Source organism: Anabas testudineus, chromosome 16 (genome assembly GCF_900324465.2).
Source record: "Anabas testudineus chromosome 16, fAnaTes1.2, whole genome shotgun sequence".
NCBI lineage: Eukaryota > Metazoa > Chordata > Actinopteri > Anabantiformes > Anabantidae > Anabas > Anabas testudineus.
This window is the reverse complement of record NC_046625.1, coordinates 9,902,723-9,920,757: the sequence shown is the minus strand read 5'-3', so window position 1 is coordinate 9,920,757 and position 18,035 is coordinate 9,902,723. Positions and strand designations below refer to the sequence as shown.

Genomic DNA, 18,035 nt, shown 5'->3' with positions numbered 1-18,035 from the left:
TGCAGGAGTGGTGTTGATCTTTATGTGACTCTTGGCTTTAATACTTGGTTTGTAGATCATGTGGATGAATCTAAGTCAACACATTGTCCCCTTAAGTAATAAAACAAGTGTGTGTGTGTTTGTCCGCATGTGTGTGTGTCTCCTTGATGGTATGTGGGCAATCAATGGGCAAACAGACCCTTTCTCTTGGAAACTATTCTTCCCATCAGGCTTAGCTGACCTGGTTTCAGTGCACCACAGAGCAACGTATCATACCATCACTTGTCTGATCGTAGAACACATTTCACATGCGCCCAGTGAACATCCTGTAACTGCCCTCTTTCAGAATAGATTAGCGGGGTTGTTTATTTCACAGACCTGTTGATCCTTCAGTCTTCTGGATCTGCTGTAAAGCTCCGAAACTTTCAAGAGTTCACGTCCAGTTTTATCTGTGCTTAACCAGCCATTTCTTGCAGCCTCTATACTGAAGCGCTCTGCTCTTTTCGTTCAGACTGAATACACTCCCTCCTTTCTCTATCCTCTCTCCGCCTGGCACAAGAGGAAGTGAGAGACAGTTGGCGCTTGCTTGTCCATACTTTATTGGTGGTGGCAAAATGGCAGCTTCTGCCTCATCCGTCCTCCTTCCTACCTCCCTCACCCTCTCCTGAGAGAAGTAACCCAGATTTTAAAATGAACCGCCGCCTATTCCCCTCAATGTTTCTCCTCTCTCTCTCTCTCTCTCTCTCTCTCTCTCTCTCTCTCTCTCTCTCTACTTCTTCTTCTTTCTCTCTCTCCATCTCTCGTCCTCCTCTTAGTAAAAACAGAATCAATCTTGGAAAGAGAATACCACCTCTCTAACTCATCCTCCTCCTCACCCTGCCTCTGGGTTAACGGATATACACCACTTCACTCTTTTATATTTCCTTCCTAGAAAGCTTAAACGCTTGTTGCTTTCTCTTTTTGTCTTAACTAATTTTTCTTTTTTTTTCCTACTGGTTCTTCTTCATTTGCTGCAGCGCTGCTTCTCTTGTTTTCTTTTGTCTTTCTGTCTTTTTTTTTTTTTTTTTTTTGACACGACTAGCTACAGGTGTGACACCTTAGCCTCCCTTTTGAAGTGAGCCAGACGGAGAGAGGAGAGAGGGAGAGGAAGAGAAGAAACTGTCTCTCAGTTGAGCCCTTTCATCAAAAATCACGACAAATTTAGGTATTGTCTTTGCTTCTTTGCTGTGTGGGTCTGTGTCCATTTTTAGAACACATTTATCTTCTTGGCATTATTTCACTAATTTCTAGGCACTGTAAAAATGTCCCCACCATTCTTTCATCCCTTTTGATTGATTTGCTCCTGTTTCTTTGCTGAGACATCATCATTTCATCACATTTTTTCTGGCATAGTTTTTTGCTATAGGCTTATTTATTTATTCATTAAATCTCAGTTGGTGTTTCATTTATCATTTAGCAGTATGCAACCCTTGCGCCACAATATTTCCAGATAATATTTGCTGTTTTGCACTTTTTCCAGCACATCACATTCCCTATAGACATATACATTATTCTGGTCCAAACTTTTCTTCAGAATTGGGACTAATTGCTAATAAGGGCAGGCAGGAAGTCGAGAGAGGATACGGGCTCTAATATTGGAGCATGTGGTGGGGGTGTTGTTGACATGGCAACAGGAGGTACAGTTGACATGACGACCAGAGGAAGGGTAGTCGTGGTGGTGGGGTGTAGTCATAGCTGCCAGGCAGATAGAGATATTAGGGGTACAGAGAGAGGGCAATGTAGATAACATGGACAGTCAGTATGTGGGACACACAGTGAGTCGCGCTAATCGTTCAGTGTCTCAGCGTCTCTTAGGAGAGTTCTGCCTCTGTATGTGAATTAACCTTCCTGTCTCCTTCATTACACCTCTCTTTTCTCTTTCATTCCTGTCACTTTCCCCTCACTCCCTCCATCTTCCTCTGCCTTTCCGGGGTCATCCATCCTTTCTCGAGCTGTCTTTTCCTCCTTACCCTACATCCCATGTGCCGTTAATACTACTAACATGACCCATTACACTTTCCATCCCACCTCTTCCTGCTCCTCCCCCCTTCCTTCCTCCCCTCCCCTCTCTCCTATGTTCAAGGTCTTCCGTCGTTATAATTTACTGACACTGATCATCCATTTCAACCTACCTCCCTCCTCTCCTATTTTTACTGTATCCTTCAGGTATCATGTCTACTCCAGTCTCCCCTTCCCCCTCCCTATCTCCATTGACACTGACTTCCCCTACATCAGCAACCTCCCCCGGAGCCTCCCCTCTGCCCTCGCCTCTCTCCCCTCCACCCAGGGTGCCCGTGTTCCAGAGGAAGGGCGCACTCAAACACAAGAGGATTGTTGAGGTGAAAGACCATCAGTTCACAGCCCGCTTCTTCAAACAGCCCACCTTCTGCAGCCACTGCACTGACTTTATCTGGTAACACACACACACACACACACACACACACACACACACACACACACACACACACACACACACACACACATGCAGAATATACACACACTGCTGCACATTTACACAGAAACCACCCTGGCAGTTCATAAGCCGCCTCCTCAGGCATCCCACTACTCCATCTGACTCCGACTTTCTCTGCACTTTGTTCTTTCTTTCACCAGATCCAGCTGCCTGCTGGAGAAACAACCTACACTTTGCAGCCACCACACTGACCTGATCTGATCACATAATCTCACCTCCACACTACTGCCCACACAATACAGGAAATACACATGCACACAAGCACAAGTTAGCAAACAACTTAATTAGTACACAGTGTTTTCCTAGTATGAATATTGGCACAGAGCGTTACAGAACGTACATGCACAAACACACACAGGCAACACTGGTGGAGGAATTTTTGCAATCTTAAAGGGGCATGCCACAAATTGAGGCTACAGATAATACACAAATACTCAAAATAAATGAGCAGGGACTTCATAATCTGATTTTAGTGCCTACTATAACCCCTGTGAATTTATAACACAGTAATGCAAAGTCTTTTTCACAGTAGTAGTATGACCTATAGGAGTGAACTTCATAATATTGGTGCAATACACCTTTAAAGTAGCAAAACCACAACAAACATAAATTTCCAAATTAAGTGATATTGTGATGTCACTTCCCATTATTACCTCATGTTTTGTTTTTTAATTATTTCTAATTGTTAATTATGAATTAATCAGCAAATCAACTGGCATCTAAGTCAATTATGGAAATACTTGGTGTCCCTTAAGGGGTTGAAAAAAATCTATATAAACTCTTTAAAAGTGGTGCCACAAAACTGAAGATGGTACATTATTTGGGGATGCATAGTTTTTATGTTTTATGTTTTGTTAGCTAATCTTAATATTTAAACTATTTACAGGTGAATGTAACTGAGAGAGAAATGCAGCCACATCAATACTGTTGTTAAAACTGTGTCTTCAGTACAGAAATTCATGCTGGGAGCTTGTTCTGCCCATTGAATTCATGTGAGCCATCGCGTACATGATGGGTTTTGTGAATGTGTGTGTGTATGTGTTTCTGTGTGTATGTGCGTGCGCGTATGTGCGTTTGGACATATGGTGGGAGTGTATGTCGGACGCAGGGTGGTGCATGTGCCAGCAGCCTCTGGGTAGCTTTCAGGACATTTCTCCAACTGGCTGCTTGCTTGGCTGTGGTTGTGGCACTTAGTGCAGGCTGAAAACTCATTTTCCTTCACACAGGATGTCAGAACAGCAGCTCTCAACATGATGCACCCTTGGGGATTGGTAGATTGATTAAAGACTAAGGAAAGATTATTCTAATTTTTAAATGTGTATATCTTGTTTATTGAGTCATGCTTGTATGACTCCGTTAGATATACATTGAGTGCAATAGTTGTAAATTAAGGAAATGTGACATACCTGGTTTTACAGTTCAATTTTATCTGTAGCACGACTTAGTAACCTGTATTTTGGCACATAAGTAAAAAAAAAAAAAAAACCTGAATGAGGATCATGCAATGATATATTTGAAACAGATGTGAGAACAGACTCAACAGGCCTTCTTCACAGCAGACATTCTGACATGTCATTTAAGAACAGGTGTTACTAATAGCTTTAAAGATGGCTCCATTATATTCAGGTGTCCCAGCCATGACAGTGTGACAGTGAGCCAGCATGAACTATACCAGGACTCTCAAACAGATGAAGCTAAATGGAATTCACCATTCATTCATTTTATTATTGACACCTGTGCTTTTCCTGCTGTGGCATGTCAACATGTTGTCTGTGAAGGTCATTATATAAGGGCCCAGCTTCTACTTTTTATATAAATATCATTTCATTTGTAATTCAGCACCTGCAATTAACAGTGCAGTGTTTTTAGGCATTCTCGCCTTTTAATACTATAATGATTTTATGCCATTCTTAGTTTACTTTGGTTTGCTGGCTGGGTTTTTCAAAGCATCATTTAATTTAAAATGCTTTTATGCACTACACTGACATCCCTGCGATTTCTAGCCAGCAAGCAACACTGTCGGTTCTCTGCAAATCCATACCTGGTTCTCTAATGCTCTCTGCTGGTTAAACACTAAAACTGTCCTTGTACAGTACAATCAGTGCTGCAGGCACAGAGACTTCTGTTGAATGCTGATCAAAGATCAGATTACCCTCTGCAACCCCGTCTTTAATTATTATTAAGCCAGATGGTGAACTGATTGTAGATCAGTGATTATGGTCAGTTTCCTGTGAACCCTCGGGCCTCTCCAGTATGATTCTGGAGGAGCTCTCAGCAGTGTCTTGTTCCTCTGCGTTTCTAAACCTCCTAATCAAACGTTGATTCTCAGCAGTCAAGCTGCTGAGTGGACTCTTTAGTCAATCAATGGCTTTAATTATTCAATTAAAGCTCTAAGGAGACACTGGAAACTAGCTAACACCACAGTTTTAGAAACAGGAGAATTGTGTATGTGTGTGTATCTGTGACAATAATTGACACTCCTCTACTTGACCTACTCAGCACAGTGGCTTAAAAAGGAAACATACTCAGAGTTCGTACACTGTGACTTTGTTTATTAGGTTGTTAGTTTCAAACACAGCGATGTTGTGATGAGAAATGATCGTTCTCATTTTGTTCCTGCATGTGTGTTGGTCTTAATACATCATGAAACTATCTCTATCTCTGTTTTTTCCCAGCATTATCTATACTCTCTTGGCTGAGATACAAGCTCATAAACAAAAATATTTCACCTTAAAATTGAAGAGAGGAGATTGTTTTTGTGTCTTAACACTTGTGCCTTTCTCACTCAGGGGAATCGGCAAACAGGGATTCCAGTGTCAAGGTAGAGATAAAACCTTTTGTGATTGTATTTAATCTTCTCAGGTGAGTTTTTCAGTGTGACCGTTTAATATTTGAAGATATTTCTTTCTCTGTATTTTCTTTAGTTTGCAGTTTTGTGGTCCACAAGCGATGTCACGAGTTTGTGACCTTCACTTGTCCTGGCTCTGTGACGGCACCAAGACCAGATGTGAGCAGATGTGTCAGCATATCCATCACAGCCCCTTCCCTTTTACTTTCTTGTTTGCCATTTTAGTCGATATTTACACCATCGTCATCATATGTAGCCGTCCGCTCGCTGGCAGTAACACATGCGGGTGACTCATCCATCAATCCATACATCCATCGCATCACATGGCCTTGTCCCATCTGTGACATCTGCACTCATGTCATGTCATCCTACAAGGCGTTGAGATGCAGGCAGTTGGGGATAGAGAGTGGAGGAGATACAGGTGGAGGGTAAGAATAGCTGATAAGAGTTAGAATTAGAGAGCGGAGACAGCAACAGCCTGCTCGGTCTTCCTCTGTGTGGCATTTAAGGATTTCAAGAAGATCTGTCTTCTCTTTGCTTTTTTTTCCTGTCAGCCAAATAAACTGCCTCAGAAACGAGGTCAAGGGGAACATGTGTGTGTGACAGTGTGTGTGTGTTTGAGTGAAACTGGATGAGAGCGTGAACAGCACACACACACACACACAGTGAAAGAGAGGAAACAGGGTGACGGTGTTTTTAAATAGCGGCTCAGAGCAATGAGGGAGGGAAAACAGTTTGGGTGAGGTCGTCGCATTGAGAATGGTGGTGGAGGGTAGGGGGGGTCAGACAAGCTGAAGAGAGATAAAAATGATTCACCCCCTTTGCATAGTATATACACACTCATACACCGTCTGTCTCTCACACACACACATGCACAGTGTTGCCTAGATGTACTCTCATTTACATGTGTGCTCAGAGTGGAAAAACCTAATTGGCTTGTCCATGAATGCCCCACTCAACACCTTCCCACTAATCATACTCCGTATGTGTGTAAATGTGTGTGCGTGCATATCTGTGTATGAATCTGCACAAGTTCTCATGCAAATGGTTTCTATTGTATTTCAGGACCTAAAGAGTCGACACACATTTAAGATTCACACATACTCCAGTCCGACGTTCTGCGACCACTGTGGCTCACTGCTGTATGGCCTCATACACCAGGGCATGAAATGTATCTGTGAGTGTCACCAAATGTAACAGTGTCATAAATCTATGCATGAGAGTACTTGTATTCATTATGTTATGGGGATAAAAAAATTAGGTCAGACAGACACATTATTTGGTCTCGTCTCCAGTCTGGGGCAAGGAAAACGTTTCCCAGCAGGACTAGCCTCCAAAATATAAACTTGAATCAGTTAAGTTCATGTTTAGGATTATGTTCAATGAGAATTTTAAAATAAACAAACAACAACTCAGTGCAGTGTGCCTTGGTAGTGCTGGTAGGTTAATATTGTTACACTCAGACAGAAATTGAAAATATGTTTTCCTCTGCCTCATGTGTTAATGCTAAAGTGAACCAGCTGCTGGCTGTAGATTTATAACTTCTGGAGAGATATTTATATATATTTTATATTGTAAGATTACGGAAAGCTTCTTGGGGAAAAATGGAAGTGACAGAAGCGGGGATTTATGTGCACATATAATTTTTTTTTTATAAGATTTTCTCATTCTTTGACTTGCTGTTTTTACTGTATGGTTATTTTTTGTGTTCTAATTTATCTTTTTACCACTTGTGCATGTGTTTTGCTATACTTGTGCATGTGTATCTTTGTACTGTGAGCTTGTGATATGAACGTCCATCGACGGTGTGAGACCAGTGTTCCCAGTCTCTGCGGTCAGGATCACACAGAGAAGAGAGGAAGGATTCACCTGACTGTTAGAGGAGAGAAGGAGGACATCTTTGTTACAGGTGAGAGGACCTGCTAGATCACAGGAAACAGAGTTTTAAAACAAAAAAAACAGGATCACACCTAATGTAATGAAGGATTTGTCTCTTTGTATTTTCTATTATTCTACCTTCTCTCCAGTGCGGGAGGCTCGTAACCTGATGCCCATGGATCCTAACGGACTGTCAGACCCATATGTTAAACTTAAATTGATTCCAGACCCAAAGAGCCATAGCAAACAGAAGACTAAGACCATCCGCTCCACACTCAATCCTGTTTGGAATGAGAGTTTCACCTTGTGAGTCAATGTGAACTTTAATCCAAGGTGGAAAATGTACTGGGGTGTGCGACAAAATGTGCTTTAGGTAAAATAAAATGGCCTAAAAATTGAAAATGCTGGATCCAAAATTACCTTTTCTTTGATTTCGAGCTCACAGTGTGCAGCACATTGAACTTTCATTTCATTTTACTGCCTTTGTGCTTGTATTTTTTTGTTATTAACTAGAAGGAAGTTATTAGAAATGTAAAAGCTGAAAAGTATCATTAAGATGAAAAAAAAAACAATATTACTGCATTGATCAGCTAAGACTCCCTAGTGATCTCTGATCGTTATTGTCTTCATGTCTTCAGCTCAGTGCGTGGTCACCAGTGGGACAGGCGACTGTCTGTGGAGGTCTGGGACTGGGACCGCACGTCTAGGAACGACTTCATGGGAGCGCTGTCATTTGGAGTGAGTGAGATCTTCAGGCGTCCTATCAGCGGCTGGTTCAAACTGCTGGCCCAAGATGAGGGAGAGTACTACAACATCCCTGTACCAGACCCAGACCTGCAGGTATGAAACAGCCTGTTCCAGCAGAGGATAAAGCCATCAGTTGGTGAACAAAGAACAACAGCGTTCATTATTTATACCTGGATCCACCAGAGGGTGAAGCAGCCCTTTCATTTTTTACCACGCTAATGGCCATTTATCCTAAGGCCTTGGCATTTCCTTTATCAGCATCATTATCTACATCTAATAAACAACATCTGCTAGTGCTCACACTTGGCCGGGATCTTGAACTGTCTCTGTGCTTACAATGTGTGAGAAAAAAAGTGGAAGATTTATATTCTGTGTTGTATCTACATAATTAGATCATAGATTATATTGGAGTCTGCTCCATCCTGTTACTCCCTGTCTCCACCAGGGTGCAGGATTGTCTGATCTGGTGTTTTATGGATCTGTGTGTGTATGTGTGTGTGCTGGGCATCATCCAACCTGTCACCTCTCAACCCTCGCACTATGACTCTCCAGGAGCCTCAGCCAGATGCTACAACACCCACTCTGCCTCAGGCAATGCCTGCCCCGCTGTCTGAACCATTTCCTGCGATCCTGTCCCCGACCCCCATCCCGTCCTGTCCACCTGTCCACTCTCCAGGCCCTGGCAAAGTCAAAATGGGCATTCATGACTTCAACTTCCTCATGGTGTTGGGTAAAGGCAGCTTTGGGAAGGTAAATACAGCAGCCACTGAGAGAAAATGTCATCGTTTCTACACACAATCAGCCACCTCTGATCAAAAAGCTGTAAGTGAGGCCATTCATGCTGAAAACAAAGATTATTCCTGGCATTAAACAGTTTCTTCTATTGATGGACTTGACCTTCAAGTGGCATTTTAGCAAAGTAGAATATATAAAAATCTCTACTAACATGCTCATTGTCTCCCCTTCTAGTGCCAAATGATTCATTTATCCCTTAGCTTCTTTTGTGTTGTCAGCAGTCGTGAGAGCAAGCTGGCTGCCTTCCTACATGCCACACAGGCAGACAGTCCTATTGGAGGTGTTCATTTCAAGGGAGGCTCTGCTCTCCATTTTCTCTTTAATTCCCCTGTAGATGAGCCATAATGAAGAGAGTTGAGTTTTGAGTCCTCTTCCTCCTCTGAAATCCCCCTGTGCTGTTTCATAACTGTCAGAGGAGAGTCTACAGAGGACAGGAGAAATAGACTCAACTTACGTAAGATGTGAGAAAAAAAATGACCCAAGAAAGGAGAGACAGACCCCGGGGCAGTGAGTGAAAGGGAGAAAGATACAGAGAGAGGAAGAGAGAAGGATTATCATTCTGCAGAAAGTGACAAAGAATGACCAAAAGAAAATGAGATAAAAAGAGCAGAAAAGAGAAGAAGTACTGTACGTGACTGTATTCATAAGATTTGTAATATTCTAGGAGGTGATGAGTCGCATTATTATGTAAGTTCAAAACCACAGGAAAGAACAAGAAGCATAATCACAGAGGACTGGCAGTTCATCAATAGTCCTGCACACACGCACGCACACTCGTTTTCATGGACACCTTTGTGCAGTCGCATTGATTTGTGAAAAATGAAACCGTGTAATTTTCTGTACTATTCACAACTATTTGAAAGTAAAATGAGAACCTTTATCCCCCACCAGTCAGAGACCATTACAGCGCAGCACTGCAGGTTGGGCAATTTCAAACACCGTCGTTGATGTCAGCACTTTCCCGTGCTCTTGACCACATCTTTCCCACTAAAGCCAGGGTCATGTGGCTCTCGTTGTAGAAAATTATAGCGTCGTTAGCTCTCACAGCAACCCCCTAGCAGCCAATTTCACAGGAGTGTGAAAATAGCCGGTTGAATGTGTTTTTAATGTCTGATAAAAACACCAGAGCCATTTCGCTTTTTCACTAATGACGTTAACGTGTCTTGAAATCTTCAGGCATAGAACAGCTTTAATTAAACATTATTTCAGTTATTTCACCATGGCAGAGTAAATGTGCAGAGTCGAGAACTTGCTAAAGCATCAGTCCGTATGTGATCACTTCCGTTCTTGCCTTGCTCTATTTAAAATATTTATTTCATAAGTTAGTTAGAAACTTCACTGCCTGTCTTTGGCTTCACCACTCTACAGGACAATGACTAGTAGAAAGCTAAAATAAAAAGACAAATAATATAAAAAAAAAACACTTGAATGAGAATGAGCACAGCTTGAAATAAAATATTGAACTGTGCCTTATAAGCACATTGTTTTATTCAAACTGCAGAATTAGTTTCCCCCTAACTAGAGCACCTTGGAACTCATAACACAATGACCTAAAAAACACCCAGAACTGGCAGCATTGGAGTACAGTACATGCATAATTCTTTTTAGAGTGAGAAATGAAGCTTGGGTGAGAGGTGCATTTAACATTATGAATGTAAAAATACTGTCCTGGTTTGATGTACTATATACTTCATTTGGAGTTTAAACTAGTCTCTACAGTTGGTGTAGTGCCTATAAATACAAACCATCTGTTTATTCGTGGATCTCTGCAGTTTAAAGACATGCAGCAGCTCCTTTACGTATTTTGGGGATAGCTGTCTGATAGATGGCTGCCTCCTTCACTGTCTTTCTCTCTGTCCAGGTGCTGCTGGCGGAGGAGCGGGGCAGCGAGCGTCTGTTTGCGGTGAAGGTGTTGAAGAAAGACGTTCTCTTCCAGGATGAAGACACGGAGAGCGCCCTGGTGGAGAGGAGGGTCTTGGCACTCTCCTCTCGCCCTCACTTCCTCACATCACTCTACTGCGCCTTCCAGACCGAGGTGCGTGCGTGCACATCTGTGTGTGTGTAGAAGCTACATGGGATCTTAAATGGACCACGTAGCTTTCATTAAATTGTCCATAAGACTGCCTGGCATTTTGGCTGCACGATCCTCTCAGGAGTTGTTTTCAGTCCAGGTTGGCTGAGAATTTCGATTAATAAATGAAATAATTAGCTTGCTTTCTTAAAAAAGGTCCTTGGTCCTGGAGGAGGGTTCTCAACAGATTGCTTTTTAATTTGAACAAGACGTAATTACGTGTGTGTATGTGTGTCCATTCGTGTGGTTTTGTTTTGCCAGGATCGTCTATACTATGTGATGGAATACGTCAATGGAGGAGACCTGATGTTTCACATTCAGATAGTTGGCAAGTTCAAAGAGCCTCATGCAGCGTATGTATTTAAAAAGCTCCCTTCGCTTACCTTTAATCACAGTCCTCATCTACAGCGTCTCATTTCCTCCCTTTCTTTTACTCTCTTCCTTTACATACACAGTCTTTGCTTTGTTCATTACACCTGGTGATTCATAAAAAGCCATTAACTCAAGTACCAGCCTTCTTCTGTTTCTCCTCCCACTAATCTCATCTTTTTATCTCCTCCCCCTGGCTGTTCATCTAATCAATAATCTTTGATCAATCATCTAAAACTGATTTTTACCCTGTTGCTCATTTCCAGCTTTCTTTCTTCATCTTTCTGCCTTTCATCTGTTTGGTTACGATCCCTTTCATCACCCTCTCGAGCTCCATTCTCTGTCTCTCTCTTCTCCTCTTGTCATCATCGTCTTTTGAATTAGCTGAAAACCTTGGCCAATTTTCTGACAGATAATGCAGCCAGTAGTGAGATCCCCCCTCTCATCTCTACCTCTAGGTTTTATGCATCAGAGATAGCGGTCGGCCTCTTCTTCCTCCACAGCAAAGGCATCATCTACAGGTAAAGTTAAGTGGGCTGCTCGTCTAACGTGGCCTGGTTTGGCACTGTCACTGCTCTGCAGTGAAGCACACAGACATGACACAGATTTATCATGTCTTTTGTAGCTAATGACTGCTATAAAGATCTTATCTATCAAAATGATTCATACCTGTGTGATCTATCTCCTTCTTTTTCAGGGACCTAAAGCTGGATAATGTGCTGCTCGACAGCGAAGGCCACATAAAGATAGCTGACTTTGGGATGTGCAGGGAGGGCATGCTCGAGGGCGACACCACACGCACCTTCTGCGGCACCCCTGACTACATCGCCCCTGAGGTACGCTGACCTCTGCTCTTGCTCCATGGTCAACACTCACTCCTGAAAATTCCCTCATTTGCTCCTTAGATCCCTCATTGCCGCTTGTTTCGGCCCCTTTTCGTTTGCTTGACCTGTTTTGCAGTGCTGTGAGACTGCAGCTCCTCTCATCTTGCCCGTCCGCTCTGACCTTGTCAGCATTTTTGAATAATTAACTTCACATGATTCAGTTAGCAGTGGTGTGTGCTTGGGCTGTGAGGACATTGATTAGAAAACACGAGTGTCCTTTGGAGACTTTCTATAACCAAGTTTGCTTTTCTCTGTAATGTAATTGACAAGTGCAAATTGAAGGATAGGTCCACATCTTTTCAGGCTGTTTCACTCTGAAATAGTTTCTGCTTATTGTCATTGTTATGAAAGCTCTATCCTCCAGTTTCATACAGATAATAAGATGTGTTCCCTCTTTGTGTTTCCCCCACAGTATTTCTGTGCTGAGCTGCTGTGGTGGGATAAAAAACGGAATGAATTTCTAAATAATAAGATCACATCATACTTTTACACAGAAGGTGATCTTTAGCAATTGTTCCTCAATATCTAGGACAATCTCTCTTAATAGTCAGTATGATGTATTTTATAGAAATCCTTCACCTTTTAGTGGTCATACGGGAGATTATTATTATTGTTTTAAGATATTTAAGAGACTGGCAATAATCACTGAGGATGTTCCTGCAAACATCAACATTTCTAACATGATAAAAACAGCACAAGTGTTTTTTATAAGTACGATATCATAACTCTATGCTTTAACGTTTACCTTACAAATTCTGTGAAATATGTGTATATGCATTTCTGTGTGAAGTGATTGTGAACAAATTAATTTGGGGAAACAGTGGAGGATGTATGCAGCTTGCTCGTGGTTTGCGGAGAGGAAGAAAGAGGATACGACAGTTGTGCGTGTCTTTAATATTGTAAACCTTGCAATGGAACCCCTGGGTATTGACTCTCTTCTGTAAACATCCACTGATTATCCTGCATCTGCCATTTTGGAGGGGATACAATACATTACACCATGGGTTGGGGGATTGTTTCCTCATGCTTCCCCTCCTACACACACACACACACACACACACACAGGAGACACAAATAAACACACACATACATGTGCACAGGCAAACACACGTATCCAAAGTCGTGTGTAGATTATCTCTGAGCTCATTCATACATTTATATTTGCCATATTTTTCCTTTCCCTCTGCTTCTCACTCCAGCTGTCTCTGATATCTGCAGCCGACTGTGACAACTCTGCTGTTTCTCACTCTCCCCGTCTTCTTTTTCTTCCTTATCTCCGGCTGCCATTCTTCTATATCTCCTCTCCTTTTCTCGCCATCCTTTTCAGATTGTGGCATATCAGCCCTATAATAAAGCAGTGGACTGGTGGTCTTATGGTGTACTGCTGTATGAAATGCTGGCAGGACAGGTAACACTGAGCCTAATCTTAAGAATGTGCACAGACACTAAAGCCTCCAGTACTTGTCCTTTGAAATCACTTCAAAAGACTTTCAAGTTTAATTTTCATGTATTACATTATTAGCTTTCAGTTTGCCCCCCAGGTCCTCACAGTTACTCTGTTCTTCGTTTGCGGTCTTTTTCTTCTAGCCACCATTTGATGGTATTGATGAGGAGGAGCTGTTTCAGTCCATCATGGAGCAGAGTGTCTCCTACCCAAAAAGTCTCTCCCGTGAAGCTGTCGCTATCTGCAAGGGAGTGAGTCACTTTTCATTTCTTCCTCCTCATTTAAGATGAATGCATAATTACTCATTAAAATGTATTTAAATAATGATTTCAAATACTGAAAAAAGGTTAGCCATGTACATTGTTAATTACTTAAAATAATATTTCAACACTTCTGAAAAAATTAATTTGTTCTGAAGTTCATGTCTTCAATACAAAGTGCACACACAGTCAAGATCCATGAATATTAAACATGAAAATCAACCACTTAACATATATTTGAATATCACACATTACATAACACCTTGAATATCATTACATCCACCTTTTCTTTACTCTTCCTTTACTCTGATCCAGCTCCTAACAAAGCACCCGGCCAAGCGTCTGGGTGGAGGAGAGGATGCAGAGAGAGAGATCAGGGAGCATCCCTTCTTCCGCTGGATAGACTGGGATCGTCTGGAGAGGCTAGAGATCCAGCCACCCTTCAAACCCAGAACTGTCAGTTAAACAGACAGACTTTATACACTTTTTCTTTCTTTCTTTCTTCCAGCTTTTCTCCTCCCCTCCCTCTCGCTTTCTTTTTCTTCTCTTACTCGCATCTGTCTCTCTGAGGATACTTTTAGGGAACTGAAGCTGTCACTTTCTTCCATCTGTCTCCTCTCTCTCAAACTCCCACGCTTTCCCTCATTTCCCCTTGTGCTTCCTGTCTCTGCCATCCACAGTGTGTTGGCCATTTCATCTCCTCTTCTTCTGTCTGTTCAAACAGCCGTGGTCCTCTCTTCTCTCCCCCTTTCCCCTCTTTCATTACCTCGGCTGGTGTACTGGAGATGAGCTTTGAGCTCTCTGGAACATACAGTTCAGTCATAACAGACAGGCCCCTCTGACCTCAGAGTCCTGCCTACTCCTCCCATATGCTAATGTATGTCATCATTAGACTGCCACCCACCAGTTTGCGGCTCTGATGCCCAATGGTGAGGTGTGCCTTGAGTTAAATGAGTATGTTCAGGGGTTAGAGGCCAAGCCCATTAGCCAAATGAGATTCATATCACTCAGTGGAACGGCTGTCATATGCTGTTAAGGAGCAGGAAAAGAGAAGTGAGCAGCTTTCTTCCTACAGTAGGTGTGGTATAGTAGAGCTCTATAGAGAGAAAAGATGGGTGTGGGTGAGAAAAAGCATGTGGAGGTGGATTCCTTTTATAACTGAACTTTTCTTATCTTGTGCCTTTTTCAGGAGGAAAAGTTAAATGTAGATACAGTCACTGTTAATCATGCCTGGATGCACCTGCGCTCTAATCGTAACCTTCAGTGTCTATGCATTCTTCTTATTCTTCATCAGGGTGGGAAAAAAGGGGAAAACTTCGACAAGTTCTTCACAGCAGCCCCATCGGCGCTCACCCCCTCTGATCCAGATGTGCTAGCAGCCATCAACCAGGAAGACTTTGAGGGTTTCTCTTTCCTCAACCCGGACTTCGCCCCCTCACCTCTCACCGCTGTTTGAAAATGGTCCCCAAACCTGCTCCCACAACTCCTCCAAACTGCCCTGTTCTCTCCCTAATGATAGTTTTATAACAGTGAATTTGAACATGAGAACTAGCCGTGAGTATTAAAGACACCTCTCATAACCAAAATCTGACGTTTACATAGAAATGCCAGGACACCTTTTCTATGCATGTACTGTTTGATGTTTGTATTTTAACTTGCTAGACATAGAACATGTTGCAACAATTCAAATAATGCCAGTATTATAAATTGTCATCTTAGACTTTTTTTAAGATTTCTCTTAACTTGATATAAGAGTACTGTAGTATGAATGCTATACATGAATCTCTTTGCATGCAGTGTTTTATAATGAATTGATTTCCAGTAGATTTCTATAGCACTAGAATAAGAAAGATATTCCTGTTAAACATTAGCTAATTAATTAAAAACATTTTTTCATTACTTTAACTAAAATCATCCTGTGCTGTGAAGAATGCAATATTAATATTTCCCAAGTCAGGCTCTTACTCATGCTGCAGTATGAGTAGTAGGTCATTTTGCAATTCCTACACCCTATAAAACAAGGTTTATTAACAGATATATTACAGTTTAAACTCAGTAATTTAGCATCAGAACCACTATAATGTGTCTATTTAAATATCAATCTCACTCTATTTGCGTGTGACTGTTGACACTTTGACTATGACACAAACGGAGTAGCAATTGTTTTTATTCTGTGAATGTGCTCAGTCAGGTTCCTCTGGCCTGGCTCAACCTCTCAGTTTATTGTAACAGCACCTCAGATGACCCACAGCTGAAAAAACACAGTGGGCACAGTGTGATAGTAATTGTAGGTTACAGCCTAGGCCCTCTCTGGAAGTCCTCACATTAGTGCTGCATCATTTTTTTCTTCACATTTTGGTTTTATGGGTTTATTTCCATTATTCCTGTGCAAACACTGGAAACAGGCCTTAGACATTACTATATATGCAGTCCTCACGAGATGCACTAGAATATTGGTTTGCAGTTCAGTGAAATATGCCTCATAATGCTTTCTGCAGCTCTTAGAGAAAGAAGCTTTTTTTTGTACAGGTACAGATACTCAATCATTTTGTTGGCGTATACCATAAAGCTTTTTGCTGTGTAATGACGTACTCACAGCATTGATTTGGGCGTAATTAAAAGAGAGGCTCACTGGGACTGTTCAATACATGGAAAACTAATAGCAGTGCTGCTATTAAACACTATCTGAGCAGAGCAGGTGCCTGCAAATATACAGTTAAATAATCTAATTTCAGTGCTCTTATCTCACGGGCCAGCTGGTTATTTCACGCAAAAAAAAATTGTTTGATTCTCCCTAAAGCTTTATTTTTATTTTTTTTTATAGTGGTAGTCATATCTTCTTGTCAATCAAAGGATCAACATCATCGTACTGTTTGTTTTAGGTGCAGATGTGTGTCTGCCTTTAATTGTGGTCAACTATAAAAGGTCAGAGCAGTCAGTCTGATTATTTTAGCTCAGTTTGACTTAAGGGCAAATGTCACAACACACTATACTTCAGTATGATAAACACAATAAGCAAATATAATTAATAATATATTATACAATAGATAATTGATGTATGTGTTAGTTGAGTTCACTTCTGTTTTTATGTGCGAGGAAAACAAACACTGAAATAAACTCTGAAAAAATCATGAAACAACAGCAGTGAAGTGTTTCATTCGGTGATATTTGTGTGAACTTGCTGAGACACAAACATGCACAGCCTCTCATTTTGTCTTTGCTGCACGCCTCTTTGTCACGCTCGCTCACTCCCTCTCCCTCACTTTCACACATACTCACACTCAAAAGTGCAATCTCCAGCGTGTGCACACACTCGCACACGCGCTCACACAGAAGATGCTGACCCCTCTTATTTGCTGTCGTACTGTACTGGAGTTGTCAAACCAGCAAAACCACCTCTCAGGCATCTCACGTTCACTCCTTCCTCCTTGGACGCAGCCTCGCCTCCTCCTCCTCTCCCCATCTGCCCCACCTACCACCCCTCTCCCTCCTCTCCAAAGTCATGATGGGACTAATATCCCCTCAGAGATCTCGGTTATAACAAGTTGACCTTCACATTAAAATCTCATCAACTTCCCATCTCTCTCTCTACCTTGATCTCTTCCTCTCTATCTGCCCTTTATCTCTTATCCTCCATGTTTGTCTTTTCTGTCACTGTGATGCTGTAAATCCTTTACTACGTTGTCTTATATAACTCTCTATAAACCACACAGTCAGAATTTACTCTTGTTGCTGTATTTTTATTATTGTAATACCCCTGCTGTTCTCTGTTGTGATGAGTATCTTAGCTTACTCTTGTTTTTTATCTACCAATAGTGTTGAGCCAGTGATAAAGGGGGTAAACCTAAACTGCTATAGCATGCTTCATTATATAATTGGATCAATTTAAAAGTATTAAATTATTATCACTCCTAAACATCACACATTTGAAAGGAAGGCATTACCAGATGATATTTGTGTTGCTATTTTTCAGAAAAATGGCAAATGATAGAATTAATGTTGGTGTGTGAATTCACCTAAATATAGGAGTGTAGTGACAAATTGATGCATTTTTAGATAAGCTGTAACACAAAATACCACTTTTCTGAGCTAAAGATAACTCCTTGATCAGTTTTTTACACAATGCACACTGAACTTTGTGATTCAAAACTCCCCATCACAACCTTAACTGGAGGTTTCTGCATTTGTGTAACTGAAACTCTGGCTCTCTGTGTTTGGAGCTGTGCGTGCAGTCCATCACTCACTGTC

The 18,035-nt window shown here is 41.6% G+C and overlaps 1 protein-coding gene across 2 annotated transcripts; it reads left to right on the top strand.

The window, feature by feature from the left end:
• The first annotated feature begins 2,189 nt into the window (after window positions 1–2,189).
• prkcg (protein kinase C, gamma) lies at window positions 2,190–16,912 on the top strand. 2 transcript variants are annotated; one of them, XM_026369989.1, is made up of 16 exons: window positions 2,190–2,431; window positions 5,281–5,312; window positions 5,416–5,498; window positions 6,405–6,516; window positions 7,120–7,248; window positions 7,367–7,523; window positions 7,856–8,057; window positions 8,517–8,714; window positions 10,621–10,794; window positions 11,092–11,183; window positions 11,658–11,720; window positions 11,897–12,035; window positions 13,411–13,491; window positions 13,671–13,778; window positions 14,103–14,243; window positions 15,082–16,912. In XM_026369989.1, the coding sequence occupies exons 1-16, from the start codon at window positions 2,190–2,192 to the stop codon at window positions 15,241–15,243; spliced, it is 2,115 nt and encodes a 704-aa protein (XP_026225774.1). In that variant the 3' UTR covers window positions 15,244–16,912. The 2 variants fall into 2 exon arrangements, with proteins under 2 accessions (XP_026225774.1, XP_026225775.1); XM_026369990.1 differs by lacking the exons at window positions 2,190–2,431; window positions 5,281–5,312; window positions 13,411–13,491 and having other exon boundaries at window positions 5,487–5,498.
• Window positions 16,913–18,035: the final 1,123 nt, after the last annotated feature.